The 24,231-nt window shown below is 37.4% G+C and overlaps 2 protein-coding genes across 4 annotated transcripts in view; both read left to right on the top strand.

Annotated features, from left to right (window-relative positions):
- Positions 1 to 24,231, top strand: part of LOC122625487 (synaptosomal-associated protein 25) — a 288,237-nt gene that overhangs the window by 196,643 nt on the left and 67,363 nt on the right. The window lies entirely within an intron of this gene.
- LOC122625488 lies at positions 10,955 to 12,254 on the top strand. The gene is made up of 4 exons (XM_043805584.1): positions 10,955 to 11,178; positions 11,649 to 11,770; positions 11,825 to 11,893; positions 11,954 to 12,254. The coding sequence occupies exons 1-4, from the start codon at positions 11,145 to 11,147 to the stop codon at positions 12,089 to 12,091; spliced, it is 363 nt and encodes a 120-aa protein (XP_043661519.1). The 5' UTR covers positions 10,955 to 11,144; the 3' UTR covers positions 12,092 to 12,254.

Below are 24,231 nucleotides of genomic sequence, written 5' to 3'. Positions count from 1 at the left end.
GTTGAATACTATTAGATATAGTAATTTGTTTTAATTCTGCTCTGCAGTTGGATATTTTTATAATTTCATTATTTTCAATATAAATCTCTTGACCGTTATAATTGTGATAAAGTTTTTCTCTTGTCATATTCCAGGTTATAAGTATATTTGGTTTAATGTATTGAATATAGGATTGTTTACGATATTTTTGAAACCTTTTTTTTTTTTTGAGGCTCGGGATAATCTCCATGATCCACAAACCTGGCAGGCCGGAAAGGGAGCCCGCCTCCTACCGGCCGATCAGTCTACTCCCTTCAATTTCGAAGGTGTTTGAGAGACTGATTGCTGTCCGGATTGTATGGATTATGGAAGCCCAGGGGATTACACCTGAGCACCAGTTCGGTTTTCGTGCTGGCCACTGTACTGTCGAGCAGCTCCATCGGGTCGTCGAGCAAATTCTGACTGCCTACGACAGCAAGGAATATTGCAACAGCCTCTTCTTGGACATTCGAGAAGCGTTTGATCGAGTGTGGCACATTGGACTTCAACTAAAAATCAAGCAGCCTCTGCCTGCTCCATATTTTGGGTTGCTAAAATCGTACCTGGAAGGAAGGAGGTTCGCTGTGCGCTTTCATTCAGCAATTTCCACCGAGCACAATGTGGCAGCTGGTGTTCCACAAGGTAGTGTCCTCGGCCCCCTGCTCTACTGCCTGTATAGCCACGACATGCCGCAGCTGGATGTAAGCCTTTACGGGAAATCAATGTTGGCCACATTTGCCGATGACGTGTGCGTCACCTACAGGTCCCGATGCGAGCACGACGCAGCCGATGGTATACAGGACTTTGCGGTTCTCGGAATGGGCAAGACGTCGGAACATTGGCATCAATAGCAGTAAATTCAACAAAATAAGGTCGCAAGACTCATCACCGGATGCTAGTGGTTTGTGCGAAACACCACCCTGTACAGAGACCTGAAACTCGCAACGGTATTTGACGAGATAAACCAGCACTCGAGCAGATACCATGACAGGTTGGAGCGCCACAGAAATCGGCTGGCCAGCGCTCTAAACAGATCTCGCCCACTAAGGAGGCTCAATAGAAGACAACCGAGGGATCTCATTTCCCGATCTCCTGTGACAAGGGTCAGCAGAAGCTGACGCTTATCTTAATTCCTATATGTTATCTGTGATTGTTATGTAATTGTAGTAAAATCATTGTAAAATAGAAAAAGCTAACTATAGTTAGCCGGCGCGCCCAAATGAGCTAAATTAATAGAAAAGAAGGACACAAAGGGGCTCCAAGATTTCCCCGTATGCCTTAATAAAATTAAAAAAGATTTTTGTAATTAACGTTGCCAATATTGTCATGTTTTAGTAGTTTAGGATTAAATATTCCTAGTCGTGTTAATTGTGAACCCATTTCAATGTCCTCGATATATTCGGTAAAATGTTCAATGGTAAATATGATATGGTAAATTTGACTGGTTGTTTATCATTTCTATGCTATTATTGAGACTGTCAATAACGTGGTTGAGAGGGCTGACCTGTACTGTGTCTTGTGATAGAGTCGAAATTTGTTGTTCAATAAAATTGTCTGTCGTCTTCGTCTTGTGTGCCAAAAAGATATTTTAATGTGGAACCTACAAAGTTAACCAGTCCACAGTGGTCTGGCTTATATAGGGAGAGCGGCCGAAAATTTGTACTGTAAGTTCTTTAAAAAATAAGAATTGGAAAAAATCTAAAAAATGGGCGTGGTCGTTAGTATTTACGTCCACAAAAAAGCAAAAACCAAAAAATACACCTAAAAGTATGCGTCAATTTTGTTAATATGAAAGAATATTATTAAGAATATTAAGACAAAAACAGGGCGGCAGCATTCTTTTGTGTAAGATAACTCAGCCGTCTGCAAAGTTCTGCAGCTGAAAACATTATCTAAAAACACAAACCAATATTTTAAAATTAATTTAATCGTGCTATTAGGTGCCCATCACTTTTGAAAAATGAGTTCACTTAACAATTAATGCTCAAAAACACACAGGAAAAAGTGCAGTTACAAGAAGCGTCTGTAGAATACGGTAAGAAAAGAATGGGGAAAAATAAAATAAGCAAAATTGTTGACACAAACATAATTGACAAACACAAATGATGATTACAAAAGAAGCATCACAAAAACATAGGACAATCAGCAAAATACGGCGAAAAGCAATTAAAACTCCTCTGTGCTGCAAAAATGAACAGTTGTTCTCCCTTTACACTATATTTTTAGAATGTCCCGTTAGAGATAAGACAAAACGGTGTTGGCATACACATATTTGGACATTTTAGAGACAATCTGGTTACTATGGGCGCAACCACTGTGCAGTCCTCGTTTGTTTCGTTTTAAGATGCGTATGCCATTTATTTCTCTCTCCATTTTCTAGGTTAAATATTTAATTTGTGTGACATTTTTAAATTCTTAACATTGTTTAATTATACTATGTTTCTTCAACTTCTGTAATAAACAAGATAAATCCTTGATTTTTTTCTATTAGGTTGATTTTGATTGTTCCTGCTGTAGTTTGATTATGAGTTGATTGCCTTAAAAGGTGTGCGATACAATCTTCCTAGTAGATCCTCCTGGGGCGTCAGAGTCTTGAATTCCGTGATTAGGGCGTATCTTAAAGTTGTCCATTCGTTGTGCATTCCTAATTGGGTAACCTTTTCCGCATCTCCGACAATTTGAAGTTCGATGGCTCCAAATATGACCGCCTTCTGTCGAGCGTCGCACAGTAGCGCATTAAATACAAATGCTATACTAAATTCAAATTTTTGATGGGATATCGCATTCGACAGGTAATAGTTCAAAAGGGTTGAATCCAAAAAATAATTCAAATCGGTTCAGTATTTTAGAAGTTACAAAAAAGGATGTATTTTGTGTAGAAAATTCGGACTTTGCGGTCGATTTTTAGGTAAAATATGTAACCGGCTTGGTTATGGTCTCTATGGAAAGGGTCATCAAATCTCTGTAAAAGGAATGTAGAATATATGTATAATATTTTTTGCACGTGCAGTCATACCTGTTTTACCGAAGTACTAATTTTCACCTATTTTTCAACTTTGATGGAAAACAAAAAAGGGGATTTTACCGGAATTTGGGTTTGGCGTATGAGGTGTTGTTCTTGAATATGTTCTTTATCATAATCAAAAGAGATCGGGTCCCCCGACGTCCCACCACGAATTTCCCAGGCAAAAGATACTTTCAACTCAGCGTAAAAACGCGCGGCTTTGTGCAAATTCAGCTACAAGCGCAGTTGCTGTATGGCGGGCATACATTTTTTCCTGTATTGGCGGCTTGTTTTTCAATCCCTGACTTTGTAATGATTTTAAATGAATGTATAATGATTAATTATTCTTCCAAAATATTAAATGAAGTAAAATGGAATTATTATTTTAAACAAAAAGTGCATACATAGGTAAAAATAAATAAAAAATATACAAAATAAAAAGTAAAAATAAAAATGTTTTTCTTTAAAATGTATTTATTTTTGGTTTGTAAAACATTAAATATGTACCATATTAGCATTTTCAGAGAAAACAAATGAAAAGTATTTGTCGAAATTGGATAAAAATTGAGAAAACTGCCTCCAAAAAACATTAATTTTCGAGTAGAAAATCTACTATTTATCACACCATATTGTATGACCACTTAATCGAAAGGTACTAAAATGACCTTTTATTTAAAAAAAATTATGAAAATATCTCAACTGGTTCAAGAGGTTTGATTGTTATTCACCTAAAGTATCTAATGCGCCACTGTGCGTCGTTCGAAAGGTATTAGTTCAACAGGTATTCGATACGTTTGATGAACGAGCTGAGATTTGATGGGTCTCCAGAGAATTGCGGTACTTGGCGTATTTGCCGAAGTAATTGAGACAGATTTTCCGCTGGTAACGCCAGTTTAGTTTTATTTATAAGTTAGTTTCTGTTCTTGTTCACAGACTGCTACAGTATGTCGATACTTATGTCTTAGTGAACTGCAATGTGCGCCTTTTAATTGCATTACACCTTAGTGGAGGTCTCACTTCACGAAGCGGTCCACAAAATTAGGTCTTTAAATTACCTCCGATCGCACAGGTTCTTGTGCGGATACTTTGTTGCGGCTAATTCGCGGGTACAATCAGAAAAGGTTGATCATACAAGTTTCCTCTTTTCACTAGATTGTCAAAGGATAACGAGTTTACTAGGACTTTTTTCAGTATCCTACCGACTGCGCCAATAAACTTTTTTGGTGATTGATTTAATGAAAAAAAATATATTTTTCTTTTATAATCTTTATTTGAATAGTTTTCACCAAAGGTCAGTTAAGAACTAATTTACTAATGTATTCTTTCGGCCCAGAAAATCGTTTACAGAGAATTAACATACGCCTTTTAAGTTCTACTTAGCTTTATATGTCAAGCTTATCGGATCATTAAGCTCGTTACCGTTAAGCGGTTCGTATCTTGGGGGAATGTTATGTATGAGGCTTTTGAAGAGTGAAGCTTTCCAAGAGATCGGCTTTAGCTTTTTTATAGGAAGAGTAAATATGTCACTATATATTCTTGATCAGGGTCAATAGCCGAGTCGATCTGGCCATGTCCGTCTCTCCGTCCATCTGTCTGTCCGTATGAACGTCGAGACCTCATAGTGGCAAAACTGCCACACCCACACTTTTGAAAAATGTTTTCATATATTTTTATTTTTGTATTAGTTTTGTAATTTTCAATCGATTTGCAGAACAACTTTTTGCCACGCCCACTCTAACGCCACCAAAAACTGTCAGTGTGGAAATTTCTCCTTTGTACTTACACTAGCTGAGTAACGGGTATCCGATAGTCGGGGAACTTGACTATAGCGTTCTCTCTTGTTGTTGTATAAATATGTTAAGTTCGTGTGGATACATTTTATTTATATAAATTTAATATAATTTGTGTATTGTGCTGGGTATATTTTTTTATTTTAATAGGTGCAGTTTCTGCAGATGAAATTTATACTATGTTTATATAACTTCGGTAAAACGTACAATTTCAATAATTTGTGAGTATATTCTTGTTAGTTTTGAAATTTTGAAGGGAAACAAAAAACAGCAGTTTAGCGACGAACGATATGAGGAAATGCGGATTTGTGGAGGTAATATATATAGTGACATATCCATAAGTCCCTAAGACTTAAGCACATGCCTACACAATACACATACAACATGTACACCCAAACACACCCTACACTACCCTGGATGTACTCAACAGATACCAGATAAGAATAAGACTGTCATATGATCCTCAAGACAAGGTTGAGTGGAAAAACCCAAACTCCTGATAAGTCACCCACTGGTAGACTAAACATCCGTTGCCTAATTTAAACATTCCTTGCTTAAGCCCTTGCACCATCGTTCCCACGTTCAAAGCTCGGACTCGCATTCCCGAAAAAGAGAAGTATTCGATTTCAATAGACAAAATTATAAGTATCTAAGAGCACTTGTATCCAAGAGCGAATGCACTTGAATCCAAGAGAAATGCGAAGACAATTAAAGTCAGCAACTCAAAAGCTCTCTCTCTTCATTTGATCAGATCCCTAAAGTCTAAAGTCCATATTAGAAAAGCTCGAAACCGAGGCTTGAACGTCAATCAAATCAGAGTAATTATTAGAGTTCAGTTTCAGGCCTGATTATAATCGGTCGGTGTTCTTCTCAAGAATAAATATTGTAATCATTCAGTAAAATAAAATTATATTTTTTTTGTCGGAGCATACCCTGCAGTACCAAAGTTCCTCGCTCGCATTTTTCCTCGCGAGAGTTCGAAAAAACAAAAAGAAATCCCACAGGCCTTTCTTAGCAAAGTTTCAAACACCGAAGTCAAGCCGAATTGTGTCGTGCCGCTCCCGCTGCCCGCAGATCATATTTGTTGTTTTTTTTTCGAAGTAGTTCAGAGCAGTGACCGAGAAAGAGACTGAGAGATGAGAGGAGACAAAATCAGGGTAGAGAAAAAAACGCTATTCATAGACCTCTGGATACCGTGCTAATGATTGGTGGGATATTTATATATTTTTAAGTGTGTATTTAATTTATATTTGTTGATTTAAGGATTTTAAGTTTTAATAGAAATTAAACTGTCGCAATAGGGAACGCCAATGCGTCCGTGTTTAATTATTTGCCTATGTAATTCTAATTACACGGGATCATTACGGTCGAGTATACCCTGCGTGCCTGTTAGAATTTTCGGTTTCGTTTTCGGTCACCCCTTTTCTTTTGCATTTGCATTCAATTGTAGAACGTGACACGTGATGTTTGGAAAATTTTCAACGTGAAATATATAAAACCGGTAAGTAGTGTTTCGCATTGGCAAATTAGCATAGCTAATTGCATTCCAAACTACATGATATTAATATAATTAAATAATCGCCATCCTCATATGTAAAAAAAAAATATTATTTTATTTTACTGAATGATTACAATATTATTTCTTGAGAAGAACACCGACCAATTATAATTAGGCCTCAAATTGAACTCTCATAATTACTCTGATTTCATTGACGTTCAAGCCTCGGTGTCGAGCTTTTCTAATATGGACTTTAGACTTTACGGATCTGATCAAATGAAGAGAGCGAGCTTTTGAGTTAATTGTCTTTGTATTTCTCTTGGATTGAAGTGCATTCGCTCTTGGATAAAAGTGCTCTTAGATTCTTATAATTTTTTTTATTGCAATCTAATACTTCTGTTTTTCGGGATTGCGAGTCCGAGCTTTGAACGTGGGGACGTGACGATGGTGCAAGGGCTTAAGCAAGGAATGTTTAAACTAGGCAACGGATGTTTAGTCTACCAGTGGGTGACTTATCAGGAGTTTTGGTTTTTCCACTCAACCTTGTCTTGAGGATCATATGACAGTCTTATTCTTATCTGGTATCTGTTGAGTACATCCAGAGTAGTGTAGGGTGTGTTTGGGTGTACGTGTTGTATGTGTATTGTGTAGGCATGTGCTTAAGTCTTAGGGACTTATGGATATGTCACTCCCCCAATCATTGAATTTGGCCTGTCCTCAGGTCGTTAAATTTGGGTATATCGTAATATTGTTTCCTGGTTGAATTATTTCCTTGACATTAGTTTCAAGGTGCGGATGTTCTTCTTTTTGTTTACAATATTTAACAATAATTTTCTTAGGTATATTTTTAATCTTATATGCTAAATACAGAGTCAAACTAATTATCATGAAAAAGCTGTAATGTTTTACATGGAATTTTATCATTTCTCTTGTTTGTAAGTGATCTATTGGTTCTAAACGTGTAACATTGTTGGTGATATAAATCGTTTGTGTAAAATCTGCCAGATTATTAGAAATTAAGAATTCATCTTGAATGGTACAATTTGCATGGCACAATTTTTAATTTTAATGATGTTGTTTCCTGATATTAATATTTTGTTGTTTGTACAATCTTGGTTGACAACTGTTTCAGGAATATTCCATGTTAAAAGTATATTTGGTTCTATATCATTTATTTGGAAATTTCTATGGTTTTAATGTACTTGCACTGAGGTTGCTCTTGTTTGATAAGTCCAACAATACATTTGTCAAATATTAATTTATCTGTAAATGTATGAAATACTTGGTTATTGAATATATAGAATTTATCGAATATTTGCTCGGTTAGAATATAATTATTTTCATCTGGGTACGGAACTATTTGAAATATCGGAACGTTAGTGACCGCGCTAGGAACGTGGAATATATTAAAAATTTCGTTCGTGTCTGTCTTGAGCCAAGTTGATGTTTTTATCTTTAGCATTTTCTCCGAATTTACGTGTTTCAAATAATCGTGTTTTAGTAATTTTGGGTTAAAGATTCCTAATCTGGTTACCTGCATACCTAACTCGATATCTTCTTTGTATTCTGTAAACTGCTGTAGGTTAAATATCAGTATCGAAATTTGATGGTTCTCTTCTTTTTCCACCTTGAGCTGTTGATTACATCGATAATCATGTTTAGATCATGGGTTTTCACGGAGCCTTCTGACATGTTATTAATTTTTTCCTCTAGCTCGTCCCTGTCGTCTTCGTCTAATGTACCAAATAAGTATTTGTATGTCTTCCCTAATACGTTCAAAAGTCCTCTTTTGTTTCGGCTAATAATTCTTAATCCATTTATTTCCCGTTTTAGTTTATCGACTAAATATGGTATCTAAGGTACATAGTCGTCGGGATAGTCGTTTGCTTCGGTTACTAGATTTTCGAACATAAGCATTGTCTTTGTTATGTTTATACTCAAATAGTGGTATTCGTAGCTGGTTGGAATTTCCATCGTTCCGGTTTGGAATATAAGATATACATTCCTCGCACTTATTGGGTTTACCTCGATATTGCTGCATTTGGCCTTGGTGATGAGTGGTAACATGCAACTAAGCATTATTAGAAATATGTTGTGTACTTGGTCTGGAATTATCGTATTTGCTCTTATTAATCTTTTTTTGTTTTTTGAATTTAGATTTATAATGATCGATTATCCTGCCGCGGTTTGTTTTCTTAAAATCTTTACTGTCCACATGTTCAATCCTTCCTGTCTTTTTAAATGGATTGGTGATTTTACTTTTTACGAGTGGAGCCTGTCTATATTTTATATCAACTTCAAAATCATGCCTATTCTTATTGATATATTCGATCTTATCGATTTTGTTTTGTTGTACATTAAAGTCTGGGCTGCCTGCATATAGAAAAATGTCTGCCGGAGATTGTTTGGTACTATTATGTTTAGTTTTATGATTATAGACGTATAAGATTGTTTCGATTCTCGTATACCTATCTTCAATATTTTGTTCACTACCGATGATTCTCAGCTTTTCATTTACGGTCTTGTGAAATCGTTCTATATCAGATACACCATTTTTGCTGGTTGTTACAGAAATTTGTACGCCTTCGGATCTTATCCAGTTTTGCAAAGCTATGCACATAAAAGCTGAATCTTTGTCCGTTTTGATTTCCTGAGGCTTTCCCATATCATGGAATATTTTAGTAATGGCTCTTGTAATAGCCTGTCTATATTTTATATCAACTTCAAAATCATGCCTATTCTTATTGAGATATTCGATCTTATCGATTTTGTTTTGTTGAACATTAAAGTCTGGGCTGCCTGCATTTAGAAAAATGTCTGCCGGATATCGTTTGGTACTATTATGTTTAGTTTTATGATTATAGACGTATAAGATTGTTTCGATTCTCGTACACCTATCTTCAATATTTTGTTCACTACCGATGATTCTTAGCTTTTCATTTACGGTCTTGTGAAATCGTTCTATATCAGATACACCATTTTTGCTGGTTGTTACAGAAATTTGTACGCCTTCTGATCTTATCCAGTTTTGCAAAGCTATGCACATAAAAGCTGAATCTTTGTCCGCTTTGATTTCCTGAGGCTTTCCCATATCACGGAATATTTTAGTAATGGCTCTTTTCGCTTCTAGCCAATCTATACTTTTTACTTCAACTAGTGAGGCAAATTTCGAATAAATATCAATACAAGATAGGAAGATCTGGTTTCCCGTGAGATAAAAATCTATTACGTATTTTTCCCTTGTGTTAAATATTTCTGGGGTTCTTTCATATGTCAATTTTGTGTCTCGATGTTCTGTTTTTGCCAGATTGCAGATTTCACATTCATTGATAATATTTTGAATTAGCTTTTGACTATCCGGGTAATAGTATTTTTCTTTAAACCAATTAATGGTTTTTTCTATACCTGGATGTAAAACTTCCTTATGTTTCTTTAAGATTAAAATTCCGCATAAGTTAATATATCAATTAGTTTCGTGGTACATCTCAATAGTTTTGTGAAAATGTTAGGGCTTATGATTTCGGTAAATGCCCTCTGGAAGATCTGAAAATCCCCATCATTAGGGAAGTAAATTGCGCTATTCTTGGTGCACACATATTCCTTAATGAGAAATTTGGCGAGTTCAAGTGTTTTTTCTTTATAGATTATTTTAATCTTTAGTTTTTGAAAGAAGTTGCTTACACTTGTTGTGTCACTGTCGCCTTTTTCTATCTTTATTTGTCTAGAGAAGAAATTGATTGGTCTCTCCGTTATGGATATATAATTTAAATTTTTTTCATTAGCACTATGTATAGTTGCGTCTGCGCTGTTTGCGACTTCGCCAACCATGACTTCTTCTATCTTTGTGCGGGAAAGAGCATCCGCGACATAGTTTTCTTTGCCTGGAAGATATTTTATTTTATAATCGAATTCATTAAGTTTGATTTTCCACCTTTGTAATTTCATGTTCGGCTCTTTGATATTATTGAGCCATACCAATGGCTTGTGATCACTCATTATTTCAAATGGCCTTTTTCAATAGTAGCATAGTTGATTTCGTGTTCGTTCAGCGTTCTGCTGGTATAACAAACGGGCTTATGGTTCTGTGATAGCACTGCACCAATAGCTACATTACTCGCGTCAGTTGTTAGAGAAAAGGGCTTTGAAAAATCAGGGTAGATTAATATCGGATCTGAAGTTATCAAAACCTTTAGTCTTCCAAACGATTCGATGTAGTCCTTACATTTGATATCTATTACAGCACCTTTCTTTAGTTTGAGGGTCATGGGTTTAACTATCTTGGCAAAGTTAGGAATGAACTTGCGATAGAACCCACATGATCCCAGAAATGATTTTATCTGTTTAGGTGTTTTAGGTAACGGAAAATTTGTGATTGCATTAGTTTTGTTGGGGTTTGGTTTAATGCCATTTGTTGGGACAATATGTTCTAGGAATTCAGTTTCATTTTTCATGAATTCACATTTGTCTACACTCAGAAAACTGAAGAACGAATAATTTGAGAACGAACGTTCTTAAAAATGTACTGTGTCGTACTTAAAATTTTTAAGAAAACCGTTCTTGGAATAAGTACTAGTCGTACTTGAATTACACATTTCAAAAGCGATATTATTGATACGCATGGAAAACAAAAGGTTTATCTTTTCTCATTTATGTATCGATTACATTTCTGTGTTGTTAAAGAAGAAACATATATTCTTCTTCGATAACCGATTGCAACACGGCGCGCATTTAGTGTCAAAAAGTTCTTGGAAGTGCAAGTGCGTAGTGAGCAAAGTGAATTGTGAAGTGAATTGAAAATGGAAAGTCATATGGAAACAGACATTGTGAAGAGAAAATGGACATGGTATGTGTTTTCCCTTTTCTGCAGGGTAAGTACAAACTTTGAAATAAAGTGTATATATATACATACATATGCACATTTGTATGTATGTACACATGAATCTATATGATTGCAAAGAAAATAAGGACTATATATATATATACATATACATCATATATTATATATGTATTATTATATTATATTATACATATTATTACATATTAGTCCCTATTTCTTTGCTTTCGAATACATACATGCATTAGCGAATTTCGTGTTTCTTGTTTTTATACACTTGTTCGTTTTATTCTGAGAAAACATTTTTAACTAAGAAAGTGAAACACAAAAGCACGAAAAAAACCGCCTAGATTAAGCGTTGCTGGCCTATGCACGTGTTCGCATGCACGCATACATATGTACATATGTATGCAAGTATACAGCATAAAAGAAATGTATTATATATTTATATTATATTTATATTTATTTATATTATATGTAGTCTTTTCTCTTAAATTTTTGTAGAATCTGGAGTGACCTTGTCTTTACTAAAAGATATTACAGACGAAGAATTAAAAGAGGTGATTCCCAAATTAGGAGTTCGGATGGAATTTAAAAGAGCACTTTGCTCATGGAATCAAAGAAATGTAAGAATTTTTTTTTATAATCCGATGTCCTGAATACCTTATAATTTTTTGTAGAACTGTGAGAAACCTTCTATAAGCAACGACCATAAGGAAGACCATGAAAAAAACTTCGTTCTAAACAAGGTATTTATTTCATAATTTTATCCCTATTTATCCTATATTTATAACGTATCATATTTACAGAGCATTCGTTCATTATTATCAAAGAATGAACACGGAAAAGCATTACTAAATAAGAACACTTTGCTGGAAGTCGACAGAATTTGGCTAATAAACACTATAGTGGAGGAAGCCATCAACAATTATTTTATGTATTATTAATTTCAAATAAAATTGTTTTTCCTCATATAAAAGACGCGTTGATGTTGAATTTAACAATAAACATTTTAAAATAGGAACGATTCGTTCTTAAACTAAAACTGTTTGCTCTGAAATTTGAATATCTAGTTCACAAAATAGGAACTTTTCTTACTCAAAGTAGACGTTATTCACACTTCAGTTGTCAACTTGTACAACTTGAATCGGGAATTTGTCGAGTTCAAATCTAGTATTTTAATTACTTAATATTAGTATTTCCCATACTTAAAGCAGTACATTTATCGCTCTTAAATTAGTATTTTATCGTTCTTAATCCCATCAACTGTTAGTGCTTGGATCCATAACGTTCGTTCTCAAATTCATAATTTCGGTCTCAAATTATTCGTTCTTGAATTTAAATTTTTGTTCTTAAATCAAAAAAATTCGAGTTTACCGTACTTTCGATGCGGTTCGTTCTTGATTTGATATCGAAAAGCGTTAATTTTTCCTTGAGTGTAGCTGCAACTTCAAGTTGGCGTCTCTCAGTTTCTCGAAGACTTTCTTTAGAGATAAAATATGTTCCTCCAATGAAGTGGAGTAAATAATAATATCGTCCAAATAGACTAAACAATCTTTGTAGATCAAATCTGCCAAAAGATTATTCATACATCTCTGAAAAGTATCTGGAGCATTATTTAGGCCAAAAGGCATACGTGTATATTCATAATGCACATGCTTAGTTGAAAAAGCAGTTTTTGCAATGGAATTTTCGTCCATCTGGATTTTGGGAAAACCCTTAGCTAGATCAATGGTTGTAAGATATTGGCATCTACCCAATTTATCCAATATCTCATCCATTCGAGGAATGGGAAATTTGTCATTAACAGTTATCTCGTTGAGATTCCTGTAATCAACTACCAACCTAAGGAGAACAATAAGGGGACTTCAATTTGCGATCGATCCCTTGTTCTATCATTTCTTTGATTTGTTTGTTGACTTCTTGGTCAAAACTTTGGGGGTACTTATAAGGTTTACGGTATACTGGATCCTCATGCTGAGTCTGGATGACATGTTTAATTTTCGCCTTCTTTGTACTGAATGTCTCTATATTCGTATAGAACCTTCTTTAAACATTCAATTTCCTCTACATTTAGATGCTCGAGTCTATACTCGTTACATTCGCGTAACTCATTGTTGATCGCGAAGTTGACTATATCGTTGTTAACGGACATGGGATCGAGATGTGTTAATACTTATGTTACTGTGTCACTAACAATTTTTGAAGTGAGGCATTTTGGTAATGCGGTCCCCTTCTTCTGTTGTTGGTGCTTTGATTTAAGGCACTTAGGTGTGGTCTTAACCTTTTGCATTTTTGGATTGATTTCCTCCACTGGATCAGAATCATCCTTTTGCTGTGGGTCGAGGCATTTAGATGCGGTCTCGCCCTTCTTTTCTCCATACAAAAACTTAAAAGTTCTTGAACCTAGAGTTACCGTCTCGTTATCATAATCGATCTTAGCTTTCGTATCCTCTAGATACTTTCGACCTAACAGGAAATCATAATTGTCGGAAAATTTGTGGATATAGAATTTCTGAACAGACGGACATACTGAAGTGGGCTTCATTATTATGCTTTTCTTTAATTTGATTGCCCCTTTAATGGTATACACTGTTAAATCTTCATTTTGTTCTTCTAAATTTTCAAAATTTTCCCTTATGATATTGATTGATGAGCCTGTGTCGATCATTCCCTTGTAAATTTTGTTATGATAACCTATTCGCACATGGGGACTGGTACGTCCTCCTGTGTCACTTGAGTGTCCGAGGCAGTTTGATGAAAATTTACATCCATTCTGCGTTGGCCACTTTGACTCTCGCGTTGCCTTTTTATCGGCCGCTGACCGTTAGTATTATTTGAGGTTAAAGGTTGGAAATTAAGGGAATTGTTAAAAGGATTGTTTTGTTGGGCTTTTGTTAACTCCCTAACGTGTTATAATTTCCCCTTTGACTAACCGGTATCAGATGAGTGGAATACTGATTTTGATTTGTCGTAGGTTGATTCGAATTTCGAGGTTGCGTATTATTATTCTGATTCATTCCAGGATAATAATTGCAGTAATTGTGATTTCTATTATTGTAATATCTTTGATTATTGCTTTGACTATGATTTCCCCTGTTCCTGCGTCTGTTCCCTTCTGATCTATTAGAACGCTGATTTTCTTTGTATCCAGCCATGTATTTACTCTTTCTTGGGTCACGACCTCCAATGCTGCATCCACTAGTAAGCGTTTTACTGCTCCGTAGATAACATATGCCTGCCTGGCATCTTGGGTAGGGTATAGGTTAAGTAGCTGCTCGACCTGGTTAACAAACACAGACAGCTTGCCAGGTGTGCCATCGTAGTAGTTCAGTTCTTTAATTTGATTCAGTAATTGATTTAGGTGGGTTTCCGACAGTTGTTGAACTGCCATGGTGTATTCGTATAAGTTTCTTGATACACGGAGTTTATATTAAATTTGGTTTTAAATTACGGAATTAAAAATTTGTAATTAATTTTCTTTCCGACCGCACGGGATTTTCTTTTAAATTGTTTTGCAGATGTTACTGACCACACGGGATTTTTCTTGAATACTACTTTCACGTAGATTCTTTTGCGGATCTCAAAATAATTTTAGAATCACTGTTTTTAATTCGCCGATCCTGGAAAGCTAGTTGTATAGCTTATCCTTTACTAAAAGGACTCTTTATTTAACAGATCCTACCGACTGCGCCAATTAAATAATCGGAATACTCATATGTCAAAAAAAATATTATTTTATTTTACTGAATGATTACAATATTATTTCTTGAGAAGAACACCGACCGATTATAATTAGTCCTCAAACTGAACTCTCATAATTACTCTGATTTGATTGACGTTCAAGCCTCGGTGTCGAGCGTTTTTAATATGGACTTTAGACTTTAGAGATCTGATCAAATGAAGAGAGCGAGCTTTTGAGTTAATTGTCTTTGCATTTCTCTTGGATTCAAGTGCATTCGCTCTTGGATACAAGTGCTCTTAGATTCTTATAATTTTGTTTATTGCAATCTAATACTTCTGTTTTTCGGGATTGCGAGTCCGAGCTTTGAACGTGGGAACGTGACGATGGTGCAAGGGCTTAAGCAAGGAATGTTTAAACTAGGCAACGGATGTTTAGTCTGTGACTTATCAGGAGTTTTGGTTTTTCCACTCAACCTTGTCTTGAGGATCATATGACAGTCTTATTCTTATCTGGTATCTGTTGAGTACATCCAGTGTAGTGTAGGGTGTGTTTGGGTGTACATGTTGTATGTGTATTGTGTAGGCATGTGCTTAAGTCTTAGGGACTTATGGATATGTCACTATATATTATTTAAATATTTTTTTTTTTAAGATAGCATAAGCACATTAGAAGGCCTGCCCAGCAGGCACCGGAGAAGGAAACGAACGCAAACAAAAATAGGAAAAAACAAGAAAGAACGCTATAGTCGAGTTCCCCGACTATCTGATACCCGTTACTCAGCTATTTGAAGTGCGAAAGAGAGTTTTAAACACTGAATGTTTTCGGCGGCTTGTAGGCGTTAGAGTGGGCGTGGCAAAAAGGTTTTTGGCAAATCGATAGAAATTTACAAGACTAATACAAAAATGAAAAAATATCAAAACGTTTTTCAAAAGTGTGAGCGTGGCAGCTTGGGGCGGTTTGTGGGCGTTAGAGTGGGCGTGGCAACATCAATCGACAAACTTTCGCTGTTTCTATGTCTCTGGAGTTTGCATGCTGAATCTCAAATTGCTAGCTCTAATAGTTCCTGAGATCTCGACGTTCATACGGACGGACAGACGGACATGGCCAGATCGACTCGGCTATTGATCCTGATCAAGAATATATATACTTTATATGTTCTCCCTGTAACATACTTTTCAACGAATCTTACTCTACGAGTAACGGGTATAATTAATGAAATAAAAAATAAAAATTAAATTTACCAATTAAATACACTTTTTACGTTTTTTGGGAGATTTTTCTGGATGTACAGGAATTTACGAGGAGAATACTAGAGGAAAATCCTAGGAAATTTCTCTAGTCTTCCTCGGGAAGAGACCTTGCTTATTTTTCGATATTTCCCAGAAATTCCCGAGAAATTCCTCTGAAATTCCTAGGGTATTCCTCGGGTACTTCGAATTCCTCGCCACGAACGCCTGTTGTATGAAAATTCCTCGACGATTTGTATGGAAACTTCCTTGGGACTCCTCGAGGATTCCTGGAGAAAACCTTGGGATTCCTTTGGTAATCCTTTGGGACTGGTACTGAAGGGTACTTTTGATGTGTTAGTGTATGGGTATGCTTTTAGTGTATTTAATCAGAGTAGTAATTTTATCATAATGGAAATATTACATCAGCCTCTATTCGCGCAGTTATTGGTCGTCTGTATTTTGTAGTTTTGGGAAGAACCGTTATAGCGCGGCGCCAGCGTGTTGTCGCTGTGGAAAACTAAGCCACAAGATGATCGAATGCAAAACTAAACAGCAGCAAAATCTTTCATCTCGTGCTAAGGACAGCAACGACAGGAGCGCAGTTGGACACCATCAAAAATCGGATGTAACCTGTTTTAACTGTGGTCAACATTTTGCAGTAAACCAAAGAAAGAAAAAGGCACGCATCAGGTGAAAAGGCTGTAGCTTTGTGAAGTTGTTGAACCCAGGGGCGAGATGGTTTATCGGTGCGAGACATTTCCAATAACTTTTGACTCTGGAGCGGAATGATCTTTAATTAAACAAAAGCTAAGTAATCAATTTGTTGGTAAAAGAATTAACAATGTAGTGTTGTTGAAAGGTATTGGCAATGATAGCAAAAACAAGAGAGAACGCTATAGTCGAGTTCCCCGACTATCTAATACCCGTTACTCAGCTAGTGGAAGTGCGAAGGAGAGTCTTCACCACTGACAGTTTTTGGCGGGTTTTGGGCGTTAGAGTGGGCGTGGCAAAAAGTTTTTTGGCAAATCGGTAGAAATTTACAAGACTTATACAAAAATGAAAAAATATCAGAACATTTTTCAAAAATGTGGGCGTGGCAGCTTTGGGCGGTTTGTGGGCGTTAGAGTGGGCGTGGCAAAAAGTTTTTTGGCAAATCGTTAGAAATTTACAAGACTAATACAAAAATGAAAAAATATCAAAACATTGTTTAAAAGTGAGGGCGTGGCAGTTTTGGGCGGTTTGTGGGCGTTAGAGTGGGCGTGGCAACATGAATCGACAAACTTGCGCTGCGTCTATGTCTCTGGAGTCTGTATGCTAAGTCTCAACTTTCTACCTTTTGTAGTTCTTGAGATCTCGACGTTCATACGGACAGACAGACGGACGGACAGACGGACGGACAGACGGACGGACAGACGGACGGACAGACGGACATGGCCAGATCGACTCGGCTATTGATCCTGATCAAGAATATATGGTCGGAAACGCTTCCTTCTGCCTGTTACATACTTTTCAACGAATCTAGTATACCCTTTTACTCTACGAGTAACGGGTATAATTAATAACTATTGTATTAAGATATTGTTTCATGTTTTTGACGATATGCATTTAAGAAATGATATCATTTGTAACGAACTGTTTTCTTAGTTTCTGCTCGCTACGAATTGCAACGGCTAGCTCAGAGAGTTTGTTTGTTCGTCTCACCAAAATTTATGATTTGTGTGTTTGCCTGACCAAGAAGAAGGTTTAAACCATCTTTACTCAGTGACACTCGCTGACGAGAATCCTGTGACCCTTGCCGTCGGATGCGCGTCGTTGCTCCTTCACCGTCCTTCCTTCGTCGTCCTGCGTCGCTTTCGATCCCCGAACCACCTTTGCCGACCACTGACTCCACCGTCCCTTCCTGCGTATGCCAGGCACTCGTCGCCCTTGCCGAAGGATCACCTGCAGGCTCGACCGGGGCTTATGATGTTATGGGGCAGGGTGTATCGTCCGTAAGATAAGCTACCACTGACTCCACCGTCCGTTCTGACCACGCTAGGTCCTGGTGTTCGTTTGTCCTTCGCTGGTCCTTGCTTGCGGAGATCCTCTCTGGATGCTCGCTTCGACGCACTTATACTTTCACTTGTTCGCTTCACTGCGTAGCTCTCCACGCTGCCTGACCGTGTGGCACTCCGCGTACTTTCTCGCTGACTGTCCGTATACTCCGCGTACTTTTCCGGGTACTTCGCTCGCTCGGGTACAAGGTCCAAAACATGTCCCGTTAGTTCACGGTGCGTCCTCTTTGTGCTTGTCCAAAGTCCGCACCGTTACCGTTTGACCTTTGTGCCCTTGGCTGGCTCGAGTCCAAGGTCCAGCGCGGTACCGTTTTTTCACGGTGTCTTCGCTTTGCCGGGGTCCAAGGTCCATTATTTCCCGTTTGACCTGACCGCCCTTGACTCCTCTCGCATTCCAGCCGTCTTCTCCGTTGCTATGCCGATCTCCTGCACCCGGATTTGTGGGGAGTTTTTAAGACTCCTCACACATTATTGGTCGAGAAGTGTGGATGACAACTTTGTGAGTTAAATACTGATCTTGTTGTTGAACATATAGACAAATTAAATAGTCAAATGGGAAAGTAGTCAAAATCCTTTATTAATGGAATTCCTTTGTCTAGAGTTAGCTTAGGAGAAATGAAAATTGAATTGGTAGATCACAATAGAATTGTTCAAAGAAGACCATATAGGCTTAGTACAAATAAAGGAGAATTAGTGCGTGAGAAAATTAAGGAGCTATTGGAGTGCAAGATCATAAAACCGAGCTGCTCACCCTATGCAAATCCCATTTTGTTAGGTAACAAAAAGGACGGCTCTCATCATTTGTGCGTTGATTACCGAGAATTAAATTCAAATACGGTCTCAGATAGATATCCTTTGCCTCTTATATCAGATCAGATAGCTAGACTTCATGGAGCGAAATGCTTAGACATGGCAAGTGGATATTACCAAATTCCCTTGCATGCAGATTCGGTAGAGTGTACAGCTTTTGTCACCCCAGATGGGCAATACAAATTTTTGGCAATGCCGTTTGGGCTCAAAAATGCTCCTTCTGTTTTTTAGCGTACACTGATGCAAGCACTTGGAGATCTTGCAAATACATTTGTTGTCGAATATATGGATGATGTAAGGGTGGCTGCTTCAACAAAAAGTGAGGCCTTTGAAAGGTTACTGATAACTCTTGATTGTCGCACCAAGGCTTGATTTGCATTCAATTTAAAAAAATTGTTATTTTCTTAAGTCAACAGTTCAATATTTGGAATACGAAGTGAGTGCTGGTGAAATTCATCCAAATTCGTTAAAAGTTGCAGCGTAAACTGCTTTATCACCCCCTCAGTCGGTCTCTGCTTTACGACAATTTATAGTATCAGCGTCTTATTTTAGACAATTTAAGCAGGGATTTTCTGGCTTTATGAAGCCGCTATATCTTTTGACTTCGGAAAGGAATGAATTTATTTGGAATGCAGAGCATGAACAAATTTGACAAGGGATTATCTCTATCCTTACACAAAAGCCAGTTTTAGTAATATTTGACCCGCGACACCCAATAGTGTTGCATACAGATGCAAGTTCTTGTGGATACGGTGCCATCTTATTAGACATAATAGGCCTCATGTCGTCGAATATTTTAGGAAGGCTGCTTCACTTGTTGAGTCACGATACCATTCTTATGAATTAGAGACCCGTGCCGTTGTTTTGGCTGTAAAACATTTTCGGCATTATTTACTGAGTAGACATTTTGTTGTCTTTACTGACTGTAACTCTCTTAAAGCATCAAGGACCAAACTTGACCTATCTCCAATGGTACAAAGATAGTGGGCTTATTTACAGTCGTTTACATTTGACTTGCAATATAGGGAAGGTAATCGAATGGCACATGTTGACTTCTTTTCGAGAAATTTGACTTCAGCTGATGTAATTGCCACAATGTGCAAGATTCCTAAAAAAAGATATAATCTAGCAGAAATATCTAGTAATTGGCTTTTGGCTGAACAGCGTCAGGATTCCAAAATAGTTAATATCGTAAAAAAAATGGAAAGATTATTCTTTTCCTGCGGATGCTGAAGAAACTTATGAATTGAGAGGAGGAATATTATATCGGAAAATTCAGCGAAACGGTAGAACTAGTTCCTTATCAATTGTTCCAAGATCATTTAGATGGTCTGTTATAAATCAAATTCATGAGGCAGTTATGCACCTGGGTTGGGAGAAGACATTAGATAAGGCCTATCCCTTTTACTGGTTTGCAAACATGTCTAAATATATTCAAAAGTTCGTTGAAAACTGCATTACTTGTAAAATGTCAAAGACTTCTTCCGGCAAAATTCAAGCTAGCCTTCATCCAATACGAAATGTAAATATACCTTGGCACACCGTTCATATTGACATTACTGGAAAGTTGAGTGGCAAGTCTAATCAGAAATAGTATATAATCGTCCAAGTAGATGCCTTTACTAAATTTGTTTATCTAACCCACACTATTAAGATTGACGCTGAGAATTGCATAAAGGCTGTGTCGTCGGCTATATTTGTTTGGAGTGCCAAATCGCATTATAGCAGATTAGAGTAGGTGTTTTTCCAGCACTAGATTTAGTAAGTTTTATGATCAACAGAAAATAACAGGCAGTTCGCAATATTTCAGCTGCAACAAGGCGCAATTTAATAAAGGAAAAGCCAAAGATGTTGGATGAAGAAAGGCATCAAACAAAGTCAAGTCCGAAGAGACAGTAATGAAGAGATGGAAAATGAAACTGTTGAAAGAGACAGTAATGAAGAGATGGAAAATGAAACTGTTGAAAGAGACATTAATGAAGAGATGGAAAATGAAACTGTTGAAAGAGACAGTGATAAGGAAATGGAAAAGGAAGCTGTTGAAAGAGACAGTAATGAAATGAATAAAATATAAGCTTTAGCAAGTGACACTACAGAGGCCTGAAGGGCTCATAATGAAATTTATAATAATAATGTAAGCACAAGTGCAAAACAATTGTTTTGATCATGGCGTGTGGCGCATTAGATATTGTAATGTAATGATTTAATTATGTTAAAAAGTTTGTATTACTCTAAGAACGATATTGAAATGTGAAAAATATAATTTGTTATTGTAAGTGTGATTTGAAAATGGTTTTGTTGCATTAAAGTTATAAAGAACAAAGCATTGTTGGTAATATTTCACGAGGTCGTGTAATGGTCAGTATGGCCGTGTCGGAGCATACTTTTGCATGTGTTAGTGTATGGGTATGCTTTTAGTGTATTTTAGAGGGCTGCATAACACCATTTTCTTTGTTTGCATTTAGAGTACTCATTCGCTTTAGTATGTATTCAGAATACATATCATTCAGTTGTCGCGATCTCTTTGCGTTCACTTCGTATGCGTTCGGAGTTTTGGGCACCCGAGCGAAACGAAGTCAATGAATGCCCGCAAAGACTAAATGAAGCCAATGAATTTTCAATAGAAATTCAGAGTACTCTGAATTCTTTATGTTGTCATTGTGTAAAATGAGTTCAGACAGCGCGGAGGTAAGTCTAAGTTTTCTGTGTTTGTGTATTATTATGTGCGTGTGCGTCTTATTTAATAATATTGAAGCATTTGTCTAAAACGAATATATAAATTGTGTTGTCCATGTGTTGTCAATTATAAATATTTAAAAAAGAATAGTAAAAACAAGAGAGAACGCTATAGTCGAGTTCCCCGACTATCTGATACCCGTTACTCAGCTAGTGGAAGTGCGAAGGAGAGTCTTCATCACTGACAGTTTTTGACAGTTTTTGGGCGTTAGAGTGGGCGTGGCAAAAAGTTTTTTGGCAAATCGATAGAAATTTACAAGACTAATACAAAAATGAAAAAATATCGAAACATTTTTCAAAAGTGTGGACGTGGCAGTTTTGGGCGGTTTGTGGGCGTTAGAGAGGGCGTGGCAAAAAGTTTTTTTGCAAATCGTTAGAAATTTATAAGACTAATACAGAAATGAAAAAATATCGAAACATTTTTCAAAAGTGTTGGCGTGGCAGCTTTGGGCGGTTTGTGGGCGTTAGAGAGGGCGTGGCAAAAAGTTTTTTGGCAAATCGTTAGAAATTTACAAGACTAATACAAAAATGAAAAAATATCGAAACATTTTTCAAAAGTGTGGACGTGGCAGTTTTGGGCGGTTTGTGGGCGTTAGAGAGGGCGTGGCAAAAAGTTTTTTTGCAAATCGTTAGAAATTTATAAGACTAATACAGAAATGAAAAAATATCGAAACATTTTTCAAAAGTGTGGACGTGGCAGTTTTAGGCTGTTTGTGGGCGTTAGAGTGGGCGTGGCAACATGAATCGACAAACTTGCGCTGCGTCTATGTCCCTGGAGTCTGTATGCTTAATCTCAACTTTCTAGCTTTTGTAGTTCCTGAGATCTCCACGTTCATACGGACAGACGGACGGACAGACGGACAGACAGACGGACGGACAGACGGACATGGCCAGATCGACTCGGCTATTGATCCTGATCAAGAATATATATACTTTATATGGTCGGAAACGCTTCCTTCTGCCTGTTACATACTTTTCAACGAATCTAGTATACCCTTTTACTCTACGAGTAACGGGTATAATAATGAACAATAATATTAAAACACGAATTTAGCATAGCATAACTGTCTTTTATTGAAACACACACACACACACATACACAGACAAGACATTCGAATCACACATTCACTTTACTCGGTCTTCACTTCATTCGTTTCAGAATGTGCCGTTTGAATTGAATGAATTGAAGTCGGCAACGCGCGCCGCCTTCAATTCGTTCATTTGCAAACGCGCCGAATTCACTTTGTTCGTTTCAACACGAATGTCTCATTTGCCGGTTTGAATGGTGTTATGCAGCCCTCTAGTAGTAATTTCATTATAATGGAAATATTGCATCAGCCTCTATTTGCGCAGTTATTGGTCGTCTGTATTTTGTAGTTTATCTGTAGAAGAACCGTTATAGCGCGGCGCCAGCGTGTTGTCGCTGACGCCGATTGTGGTTTAATGGTAAGCACGTAGAAGATTTGTGCGACTCAAGTCAGTTGTGCGTTGAACTTCAGTGTGATCGGAACTCACGTTCTTTTTAAGCTGGCCATATTTGGCGTTTTAGGCGACAGTGTGTGGTATTTTCCCATATTGTCTGTTTGTTATGGTTTAGGTTTTCCCTTAGTAGTAATTTACATGTGGCTTACTCATGCCGCTTCTTATGGGTTCCACTGTTTGGTATCTCTAAGCCTGATTGCAGCTACTGTAGCCTATCCATGCCAGCTAGTTCTAGGCTTGGGAGGTTGAGTATGGCATTTAGGGCTTCGTTTGCAGTGGTGCGTAAAGCACTGCTGATGCAGAGTGCTGCTAGCATTTTTATGCTGGATTTCTTTTTCAGGGCCGGCCACCATACTACGATCCCATACTGTAGTATTGGTCTGACGATGGCCGTATACATCCAGTTTACTATATAGGGTGTCATGCCCCATTTGAGCGCGATATCTTGCGCTGCTGCTGAAGGAAAGTCTTTGATTGTTGAGGATAGGTGGGACTAAGTCTGGCATATTATACTTCCTAGTGAAGAGAACCAACTCGGTCTTCGAGGGGCTAATTCCTAGTCCATTATTTGTTGTCCTGGACAAAACACTGGACAAAACACTGAGTTTTTTGCTCATAATATCGCATAGCGTTTGGGGTTATTTACCTGTGAAGATAATAGCAACGTCGTCCGCATAGGCTATTATCCTGCAGCCCCCTCCTTCTATGTCGCGTTGACTGCTATGTTCCATAGAAGTGGGGAGAGGACGCCTTCTTGCGGAGTGCCTCTGCTGACGTGCCTAGTAAGAGTTGACGCGCCTAGGGAAGACATAACCTTCCTGCAGGTGAGCAGTTGGTTTATGAGTCCCACCAAGTGGCGGTCCACCCCAAGGTCTGTCAGGGCTCCGGTAATCGCCGTTGGGATGACGTTGTTAAAAGCTTCTTCTATATCCAGGAATTCTACCAGCGCGTATTCCTTTTCGGACATTGATTTTTCTATTTTGGAGACGAGAGAGTGTAGTGCTGTCTCAGTCGATTTCCCTTTCTTGTGTTGCGTGTCTGTGATGAGACTTGGATTGAGAGTTGATCTCAGATGCAGTCCGATGATTCTT

The sequence above is a fragment of the Drosophila teissieri genome, unplaced genomic scaffold, assembly GCF_016746235.2.
Source record: "Drosophila teissieri strain GT53w unplaced genomic scaffold, Prin_Dtei_1.1 Segkk118_quiver_pilon_scaf, whole genome shotgun sequence".
In the NCBI taxonomy this organism is placed as follows: Eukaryota; Metazoa; Arthropoda; class Insecta; order Diptera; family Drosophilidae; genus Drosophila; species Drosophila teissieri.
This window is presented reverse-complemented; position numbering and strand designations above follow the sequence as displayed.

Bases quoted from the DNA above. Each gene is read 5' to 3' on its own strand.
- LOC122625488 (XM_043805584.1), top strand. From the start codon at position 11,145: ATGGACATGGTATGTGTTTTCCCTTTTCTGCAGG. The intron at 11,179-11,648 runs GTAAGTACAAAC...AAATTTTTGTAG, and splicing joins TGTTTTCCCTTTTCTGCAGG to AATCTGGAGTGACCTTGTCT. The intron at 11,771-11,824 runs GTAAGAATTTTT...AATTTTTTGTAG, and splicing joins GCTCATGGAATCAAAGAAAT to AACTGTGAGAAACCTTCTAT.